Below are 10,671 nucleotides of genomic sequence, written 5' to 3' on the forward strand. Positions count from 1 at the left end.
TCTCTCTCTCTCTTTGTTGGACAACATTTACTAATATTGAAATACGGTCTCATGATGACTACATTCAAGAATTTGAATATTGATTTGCAATGTAATATTTCAAATTAATGGTGTTATGTTTAAGAGGCTGAAATATGACTCAAAATTGAATTGAAACGTCCCAATCTTTTGTATTAATGTATTATTCAAATATTATGTTTACAACCAGCGTTGACTTCTATAACCTTCATTTATATTTATTTTTATATTTATTTATATTTATATTTATATTTATTTTTTTTTAATATTATATATCTCCCTTATATAAAATGTTCAACATATCTATATTATGTAAGATGCATTAAATGTCAAATCTTCTTCTTCTGAGATTTTTCTCTCGTCGCATTATTAGCACACATCTGTTAATTCCCTGTGATGATTCCGAATGAAGCGTATGATCCGAAAATAACGCACGCATCAGTAAAATCAATAATGCGAGAGATGATTCATTGCACGCATCGAGCGATTTCGTATTCCGCTAACGTTATCGTGACACATCCTTATGCTCGGTATGATCCGCGATGCAGTCTATCAAGAATATATCCACGTATATTCCGTCGTCTCGGATAGGAATTTTGCAACGACGCAAGGGCAACCGCGACCACATTTAATCCCTGACCTCTGTCGCCAGTGCTGTAACGAGTCTTGATGAAACTCGAAGCGCGCCGTGCGACGAACGAGTTCACGTAAATATATGATGTAATACAATTTGCGCGTGCGGATGCATTATCTCTCTCGATTTTTCCCTCAGGATTTTTCCTTTGGACACACTAGAACGCATACAGGATGCATTAAGGACGACATTCATAGTTTGTTCTTATTTCGAGTTGTCTTAAGAGGATGCTGGAGTTACCAACGGAACGTTATTTCGTATTTCTCAAATAATACCGTTTTTCTTACACAGAATAAAAAATCTTTCTCCAGAATAAAAGAAAAAAAATGTACATACCTTCGGAAAAGTCCAAACCGATATGAAAATCCATAAAAAAATTGTAAATTACAGTTTTCTATAATCGTATAGGTTCTTTCTTTACATCCCTGGTGAAAATTTTTCTCAGAATTTTTCATATAATTTTTCAGAATTTCTCTATAATTTTATAACTTTCTCACATTTTTTATACAAACATTTGGAACATTTCTCAGCAAATCTACGTCTTTTCTCAGAATTTTTCATATACATTAATTATGAAATAGTATAAGATTTTTGTAAGGATAATTTTTGAAATGTTACAAAAATCTAAAAAATTTGAAAATACTTTTTAAAAATTATAGGATGAAAAATTTCAGAATTCATTTGTATGAGAAGTTCTGAGAGAAGATGTAAACTTTCCGAATATTTCTGAGTATTTTTGAAAACTGTTCCAATTCGTATAAAAATTATGAGAAAAATTTTCACCAGGAATATATATAAATGAATGCAAACATATATCCAAACAAGAAGTACTTTTCCGTATTTGAATAATTTAAAGAATCATGAGATTTTCAAATTATGATTCTGAAACTCACAAGAGAAATGGCTTGAGAAGTACGATTTGAGTGTACATAACCTCATTCAAGTGATATATAGGATATACCAGAGCAAGAAATGTACGTAACGTTTTACTTAATAATTTTACTTAATGTACGTAATGTTTTAATTAATGTATGTAACATTTTCTTCATGTACGTAATATTTTATTTGGAATTAAAAATCTGTTTTATCGACATCGATCAAATTCGACGCTCCATCATCCCCTTAAGACATTAATGCGGCCTTCATGACTTCTTAAAACTGTACTTAAGACGGTCTCAAATATAAGATCCAACTATAAATACCGGCCTAAGTACGCGTAGTCGACGTGAACAAAGCTTCATCAGCGCGAAACATTCTTCAGTTGTATGTTCTGTTTGTATATACGTAATCTCGTTTTGGTTTCCTTCGATCCCTCGTTGTTGTCCCTCATGTCTCTACGTGTTTCCCCCTCAATATCGCTTTCTCCCGCGTCGCCGACACTTTCCCGACTGCTTGTCTGCCGAAAATAGTCACCAGAAATCCAATACCCTGTGTGCCTGTAATGGTCACCGCACGCGACGCTCGTTCATCTTCCTTTCACGCACGAATCTCCTGAAGACGCAACAACTTCATGTTTGATATGTTCGCGAGTCGTAAAACCAATGGCTATTAGATCGTGCCGTATCGAAATGAATCGGTAAGAGATATATAGGTAACAGAAATGAGTAATAAATATTTGATACATCATAAAATGTTCTCCAAGACTATTTGCTATACAGCAAATTATGTTGATTTCGAGATTGAGATTTTAAATCTGTTCACAACGTTCACCATCCGTATGTCTGACCGAAGTGATGTCCACAAGCGACGTCTAAAAATACGAACAACGAACGCAAGGAAATGTTGGCAGCCACTCACGTACAATAACTCAACTCCCCTTCGCACATATTTGACGTGAATTAAACATTCAAGGGTGACTTTGACTAAGCACCGATCAACTTAATCGGCGATCAATTCAACCGACAAAATTGCTATATAATTATAATTCGTTTTCTTTCTCTAATCTGATTTTTCTTCCCAAGTTTAGCAATAAAAAGTTAATAAAAAGTTAATAATTCTATCCGACATATTGCACGATGAAAAAAAAGTGTTTCGTTGTATTTATAATTATACCTAACTGTATTGTAAAATTGTAATTAGAAGCTCCATTTATGTTAGTAGTTATATTATTCTCTAATATATAATAGTAATAATATTTATTTTCCACATGTAATAATATTTCTTTTCTACATACCAAGAAATATACTTAGTTGACATCCAAAATGATTATGATTATTTTTTAACATGTAACAACTAAATAATTATTATTACTAATATAGTTATTATTACTAATATAATTATTATTACTAATGTTACAACATAATAATTATAAAAGTGGAGCTTTTAATCATAATTATTTTACTATGCAATTATAAATCCAAAATTTTTCTCTCATTGCAGCACTATTTTTCAATAGCTTACTTGATCGAAGTCATCTACAATAATCGTTTGTTAAACAATTCGTAAGAATCGAAAATAAAAGGAACATTTTGCCGCATTTTTAGAGACACGATATTTCTCATCCTCAGTGAAACAATCAGCAATGAATTTTCGGAGTCATCGAACATTAATAGTAACATTAATCGCGATCCTACCTTGGAGTTTCGTGCGATCTGTCGAACGTAATACAAATCCAAGTCTTGGAAAATGTCATTCTTTCCCGATAACGTCGGAGTCCTCGATCGCATCCGGATGTCCTCGGCGTTTACGACGTTACACTCGTCGTTGAGTCGATCCCTCGATTTGTTCGCATTCCGCGGATTCAATATCGCCAAATGTGGAAAGCAGGAGTTCATCTTTTTTTGTTTTCTTCTTTTTTTTTCGATACGTTACTACTCTTCGTTTAATTTGTGTGTCGACCCACTAATCGAATACACCAGGATTATTTCAATTCCGACGACTTGCAAATGAAATCGATACCGAAAGTGCATCGTCACAGATCGGCAATCATGGATCATCCAAGATTATGCTTCCGCCTCTCCCAAAGATATAATTTCACGGTATATAATGCCGTCGGGCAGCAAACAATTTTGCACGGACCAGTCTTGCTAGTTTATTCTCTGATGCCTTGACCCCGAGGTCTTAAACGTACACAAAAGGAGAAAGAAGGTTATCTTCCGCTTTTTCCTTCGAAAGAATGGAGTCAAGGTAGACGAAGAGACGCCTCTTTCCTCTAAAATACTCCGTCCATTTCTGCCATTCGGTACATAAGCGTTCTGTAAACTTTGACCTCTAAATTTTAGACAGATGAAAAATATTTATTATCACGCTATTAAACCTTCTGTATTAGCTTGACCTCTTCTCTTCTCAAATACGAACGCGACAAGTATCGCACCAAGAACAATCACGTACGACGACGTGGTTTAGATCCGGTCATCCTACGTTTTTCCGTTAGCTACAAAATAAGCCGTGACGGCATTGCGCCTCCGCGCGGTGCGACAAACAAGAGGCATACCGTTCTTGCCTCTCAAAGTCTCAACTCACTCGCCTTGTTGCCCGCTTCACCAAATTTATTCTTTCCCGTTTCCGGTGGTAGGTCGTCTACGCCCAATAGTCTACGCCGTGATTCACCACCATCAAGTGAAAAAAGTAGCGGGACGTCTTTTTTTTTCCTTGTTCACTTTCACGTACGGTTTCACGGATCCTCATTGATTTTTCCAACAATAAGGTATTCTCCACGCCACGTGGGGTCCAGAATTGTCATGCAAAAAAGAGCGACAATGAGATCGATGATGAGATTAACAAAACCGCTTGCCGCACGACTAGATCGGACTAGAGACAGAGATCGCATACACGGTAATTAAGATTAATCGAACAAAAATAATCTGCAGACCAGAGAAATGATATAATGAATATCTTGCGTCGCGGAGGAAAAACCAAGAGGGAGAAAAAGAGGCGAGAGGAGAACCGTCCGAGTCTCCAGGAGAAGCCGACTAATACTGAATGACGCTCGACCATTCGGCTGTTCGGCACTGTGTAAGCATCAACAGACGCACCACAGCGCTACGCATCAACGCACCACACCACACGCGGCAAAATCTGCCAGGACAACGGGAGAGAGGGGAGAGGGAAGACCATCGGCGCTACCGACAATAGATTGAATGAGAGAGCGGGACTAGTAAAGGAAGAAGGAGAGAATCGCCCACGCAGACAGCATCCGCTGACTTTTACGTTTTGTCGCGCGTGGTTACAGCAATTATCAACTAATTATCTATATGATATATACAACAACGCTGCTTATTGAAGTGTTACAAATGTATCAAATAATACTTGCTATGTCTCATCGTGTCTCATCACAGCATCCTCGCTTCTCGTCAAGATTAGATTTATTTATGTTTCTTAAAATTCTTGAAAATTGTTGCATTTAAAACGAAATCTATTTTCGAATCGTTGAAGAGAAAGAGAAAGTTTGAATGCAAAAAGTATAAGCAATATGAACACTTATTATTTATAATTATTATCGATAATCACATGATTATTTTCTATTTATATTGACACAATGATATAATAAATAATAAACAGTGTTCTATAGCTATCAATTTATATTGAAAAAATGCAATTATACATTTATCAAATATTGAGACACTGAGATATAAAAGATCTGTTTTTACAGCTGAACTACACTCTTTGATTGCACTTAAAATGAAATATGTATATGTTCGGTATACATAACATAAGCGTGAAAAAGAATTCTAGTGCAGTCTAGGACAGGAATAAAAAAACAAATCTATCATAAAAGTACTACAATTACATTTCCTTTTGATGAAGTGAGGACATTACGTGAATGACATTAATTTTACACAATTATAATTTTATAGCGTAATTTTTTGAAATATAGAAATACAGGGTGTCTCGTAAATCCACCAAGCATAACCTATTAGTTCATATCACTCATTCGTCAAACACGTTTTTAGGACGAGTAGCAAGTTTGACGAAAGAATCTAAGTCATCTATTGAACTTGCGAATATCGAATTAGGAAAATTTTCATGAAGCAAAATGCAAAGTGATTTTTTAAAGACGAATCATAACGGATACGCCGGTCACGACATCCTGGACGATCCATCGATTTGAACTCACCGCGTGACTTCTGGCATATCTAAGGCTCTCCCGCCTGCGAACTCTCGTCTGATAATCATTCAGGCAGCACAAATAATTATTCTCCTTGTAGCAAACGTTGTTCAACGACCTGCGCGACGTTTGAATGCTCTTCCTTCGCGGCGCCATTTTGTCATTCGAATTTCTTGGCGGCGAGAAAACGCATCGTGATTATCGTAAATGCCGACGTCGGCCATTTGTGAATTGGCGGATTTTCATGGCGGATTTTCGAAATTCGAACGGCGAAATTCATTTTCGTCTCTTTCAAATTATAAAAGAGACAGAGAATTTATGATAATTACAATTACGCAAACGCGACTCGTAAATTCGATGCCTCTACATGCTTTTACAGAACATTACGAAATATTAGATTAAGTTTCGGATCACGTAACGTTGGAAATCAGGTCGAAGGGAAGCAACAGGTGTATACACACTAAACAGATGCGACATATATGTGCATACACACACATGCTCTTTTAGACAGTGAATGAATATTTCCCAGCAAACGAGAATGGATTGAAATGAATTGAAATGGATTCAGATTTTCAGAAATATTGATTCATGAATGCTTTTCAATGCTTTTCAAATTTCTGAATGCATTTTTATTCATTTATAGGAATTACGTGAAGCATATCTCTATGCCTTTCGATCTAAAAATAATATTAGTTTTTTTTGTACATTGTGAATACTGTTCAATTCAAAATTTTGAATAAGAAATGCAATTTTTCAATCCAATTGCATCTAATTGAATCCAATTGAATCCAATTGAATCCAATTAAATCTAAGAAAAAGTATTCGCTATTTAAAATACGCATTCGGATAGAAAAAAATTTCAATCCATTTTAATCCATTCTCGTTTGCTGGATTATAATCTCAATCGTTTGGAGTGTATGAACTAAAATCTGATTCATTTATCAAACATGTCTGTATTAATTTGTTAACGTGGATTGTTTTATTAATTTTTTGAAGAAACATTACAATAGAAAGATTCGATCAAAGAAATTATGTAGATAGAAATTTTTTTAAAATAATTCTGCTGGTGAATTGAATCAATTATGCCTGTTTCTACTATTGTATTAATTTAAATCTAGATTTAACTTTATATCACCTTTTTCCAGTTCTAAAAATTAAAAAAGGATGCAAAACAAGGATTGAGAGTTTAAATTAACATTTGATAGAAACGGGCGTTAAAATTAATCGGATTTGGTCAAGTCACTCCGTCTACAGCTGACAAAATAATAAATTCGCACAAGAGAATGAAATTCTTAAAAAAGTGTATTTAAATAATACAATATATATTATCATAATGTTAATTATTGATCGCACCAGTTTGACAGACTGGTACTGTTAAAAACGCCAATTCAAATGACTCAAATTGCGCGCGCGCGTACGCGATATTACTAAAAGTTAGGCTTTTTCAATAAATTGATAATATATTTCATAAGCAAGATATAATAGCTACAATATATCATACACAATAATGGAAAATGTCAAATTTAGCCACAAGTGTAAATATCAGTGCACTAAGGAGCCATTTATTTTTTGTCTTTGTCTTTATCTTTCTCCTTCTCTTTCTCTTTCTCTTTATCTTTGTTTTGTTGTAACGATCCAACAGCTTGGCGTACGGCTTCAGAATGCGGATCCACACCTGGCAAATTCTCCAGAACTGATTGCAGAAAAGCAGGATCAGACATGACGGCTGCGTAATCCTCTTCCACATCCATCGCTTCTTCCTTTTGGGATTCCAGTTCTTCTATATAACGAATGCAAATAATAAGGCATTAAACAATGATTATTTTAAATTTGTATTCGTACAACCTTTGTACATTTTATTCAGAAATATTATATATTATACAAAACATTAAATAATTTAATGTTAAAATAAACGCCTATTAAACATACGAGTTTTAATTAATAATTAGTATTATAAATCGGATTTAACTAGCATTTATATTTTATGTCAAGAGTTAATAAATAAGGATGTTATTAAACCCGATTATTGGTGATATATGAGTGTCAATGTATTATGTAAGGATGAATCAGAGCAATTGAACCAGTTTTTTTACTCTACGAAAAAATTATCAATCTCACATCTAATTATTGACTTAATGACACAGATCAGATGGATGGATACATCGTGCAAATTGCTAGGTGCCCAAAGAAAAAGATGCATCCGATCTGTATCATTAAATCAATAATTAGATGTGTAATCGATAATTTTCTTATATAGGATAAAAAATTGGTTCAACTGATTCACTATGTATAATTAATTATATATTAAGTTATCTATTAGGAACTTACGCTGATCTTGCATAGACATTTGCATAGCAAAAGCAATTTGTTCTTCTTCTGTCATATTAGTGAAGTCTGGCACGTTGCTTCTGCTTGGAGCAGTATTGTCACTAGCGGCAGTAGTGTCATCTGCACCTTCAAGGGACATGGCGAGAGCACGTTTTAACATAGCTTCTTCATTCGGAGCTTCCTTTATAGTTTCCGGTTGTTTATTCGCGGCAGTCTCGTTAGCCTGCGCACGACGTGCCTCATCTTCCTGACGTTGCCGTTGCTCTTCCATAGAAACGCGCAAAGCCTGAATGTGAATGATACAAAATTAACACTAATCACATGAGGGAAAAGAAATTCTCAGTAAAACGCAGATACTAACCAACGCCAGCTCGGGATCTTCATTTGGATCGACTCCAAACTCGAACGCGGCACCACTCATGCCAGCTGCACCCATTCCATCTTCACCTTGAATTATAGGAGAAGAGATCAGGGCATCTGATAAATGCGGACCTGGTGGAACAGTGACGAGATGACTTCCCGTGCCGTCCTTGCCATTCAATGCATTAACAAAGGCAGTTAGTACATCATTGTTAATGCTCTCTTCGCCAAAACTTATAACATCAACGTTCACTTTCTCCTTTTTCAGACGTTTCGCTAACTTGACTAATTCCTTCTCATCGATGTCTATTGGACTTCCAATAAATGCAACAATGCGCATTTTATGATTTTTGCCTTGTCGATGTTTCAATGCTAACTGTAAGATTTACAATCTTTAGTATATATTCGACTGTAGCTCAACTATAAAACTGAAGATCTATTTTTCAAAGAATATTTTCAATTGGTTTAATAAGTTGGAATAAAACAAACTATATAGATTTATTTCATTTCAACTTATTGCAACAGTATATACCAATTGAAAGAGTCAGTCATGAGGTGAAAATTACAAAAGTGAACAAATTTACTAGAATTTTACAATTTTATTAGCATTTAGTGAACTTGTTCACTTTTATAATAATGTTCACTTTTATAATGTTCATCTCGTTTCATGATATACAATCGATTTCTAGAAAATATTTCAAAAAGAACAGATCTTGGACTAAATAATATGTACTTACATGGGCGATTCTAATGCCTGTGATGAGAGCTAACTTTCCATTTGGTTGAACCTGATGAAGTTTGGATAGTATTCTGCCAACATCGCTTGTGAGCGTCGCCAGTACTTCCACACTAGAAAGAGATTTATGTTCATATTTACCTCACCATACATAAACTTTTACATGCGTGATAATCGCAGATGTCTGAATCACTACTCGGCGTACTTAGCGAGAGTTATGAGGCCAACATTGTTTTCTGGATTCGAGCGAGTCTTGGAGTGACACACCAAGTTGACGGCATCTTGCTGTGCCTGTAGCCGGGTAGGTACGAAATCTCCATTTCTCATATAATCACTATTATCGACGCTGCAAAACATTGAAATCACGAGGCTTCAGTTTGAGCATATGCGATATTTATAAACGAACGGACATTTCAGAGGCACTTGGAGTCTGAGATTGTGTCAACGTCATTGTCACTACGCTAACCTCAAAATTGCAAACATGATCGAACGTGTTAAATTAAGTCACAGCGAAAATGTATCATTCATGGAACGAACGAACTTCGCAAATTATCAGAGATTTATCAGAGATATCACGAAGAACGATGTTAAAAATTATGATTTCTCATAAAACGCTAGACTTACCATATCATCGTACTTTCCAGCACCATGTTGGATGGATTGACTGGCTCAATCGACGCAAGGTGGCGAGAGAAGCGACGCGGCAATCCAATTTCTATCGACTCACGATTTACATCATTTACACAATGCGCACGTGCGTATCATTTAAAATTTAAAGGGCGACCTCTTACTACGAACACTCTTCAAACTTCGATTAATTGGCAATTAGTCCAACCGGCACGATTGCTTGAAACAAATTTAAAATTTCTAATTGCTAAAACCTTATTTAAAATTTTTCGTTAGAACTTTTAATGAAATTGCTTTATTTAAACATATAGTCATCAAATTGTAAATCTCCTGAAAAATTCTCCTTTTGCGTCTTTTATCTTGCTGCAAACATGAGAACCGTCTATGAATTAATATCAACTAAAAAAAAATATGATACTATTATAATTAATAGTATATCCGGTAAAAAATTTTTCATGCATATATATAAATATGTATAAATATGTATACATACATAAAGATGTATAAATATTCATAAACATATACTATAATTATATATGAAATATGTCCATGCATGTTCATATATATCTTTCTGTCTTTATTTGTAAAATTATTTTTTAGTGTAATAAAAATAATAATAATACGGAAACATCAAAACAATTAAAGAAATAATTCTCGCATTGTTCCCTGTAGAAAAAAATCAAGTTTGGAGAAATGTAAAAAAAATTGTTCTTACACAAGTATGTATAATTTTATATATATGAATAATTTTTTTACTAAACTTGATTTTTTTCAAAACAAATAGTGCGAAAATTATTCTTTTTAATTATTTTTAATTATTTTAATTTTGTTTTAATTATTTTTAATGTTTTCACGTTATTATTATTATTTCTAGTACATTAAAATGTAATTTTACAAAAAAAAGGATGTACGAACTTATGG

General features: G+C 34.3%; 2 protein-coding genes across 3 annotated transcripts in view; both read right to left on the reverse strand.

The window, feature by feature from the left end:
- LOC108690334 (rhotekin-like) overlaps positions 1–4,778 on the reverse strand; it is a 9,916-nt gene extending 5,138 nt beyond the window's left edge. Inside the window, exon 1 of the mRNA XM_018197573.1 lies at positions 3,226–4,778. Within this exon, the coding sequence (XP_018053062.1) occupies positions 3,226–3,426 (201 nt within the window). The 5' untranslated portion in view covers positions 3,427–4,778. The remainder of the gene's footprint in view (positions 1–3,225) is intronic.
- Positions 4,779–7,081: 2,303 nt separating this feature from the next.
- Positions 7,082–9,853, reverse strand: LOC108690328 (26S proteasome non-ATPase regulatory subunit 4). 2 transcript variants are annotated; one of them, XM_018197565.1, is made up of 6 exons: positions 9,748–9,853; positions 9,329–9,469; positions 9,125–9,236; positions 8,389–8,763; positions 8,028–8,313; positions 7,082–7,479 (listed from the first exon to the last, which is right to left on the reverse strand). In XM_018197565.1, the coding sequence occupies exons 1-6, from the start codon at positions 9,771–9,773 to the stop codon at positions 7,262–7,264; spliced, it is 1,158 nt and encodes a 385-aa protein (XP_018053054.1). In that variant the 5' UTR covers positions 9,774–9,853; the 3' UTR covers positions 7,082–7,261. The 2 variants fall into 2 exon arrangements, with proteins under 2 accessions (XP_018053054.1, XP_018053053.1); XM_018197564.1 differs by having other exon boundaries at positions 7,083–7,479; positions 9,329–9,589; positions 9,748–9,788.
- Between the last annotated feature and the right edge of the window lie 818 nt (positions 9,854–10,671).

Source organism: Atta colombica, unplaced genomic scaffold, assembly GCF_001594045.1.
Source record: "Atta colombica isolate Treedump-2 unplaced genomic scaffold, Acol1.0 scaffold314, whole genome shotgun sequence".
Classification (NCBI taxonomy): domain Eukaryota; kingdom Metazoa; phylum Arthropoda; class Insecta; order Hymenoptera; family Formicidae; genus Atta; species Atta colombica.

Bases quoted from the DNA above. Each gene is read 5' to 3' on its own strand.
- LOC108690328 (XM_018197565.1), bottom strand. From the start codon at position 9,773: ATGGTGCTGGAAAGTACGATGATATG. The intron at 9,237-9,328 runs GTACGCCGAGTA...ATCTCTTTCTAG, and splicing joins GGCCTCATAACTCTCGCTAA to TGTGGAAGTACTGGCGACGC. The intron at 8,314-8,388 runs GTTAGTATCTGC...ATTCACATTCAG, and splicing joins AAGATCCCGAGCTGGCGTTG to GCTTTGCGCGTTTCTATGGA.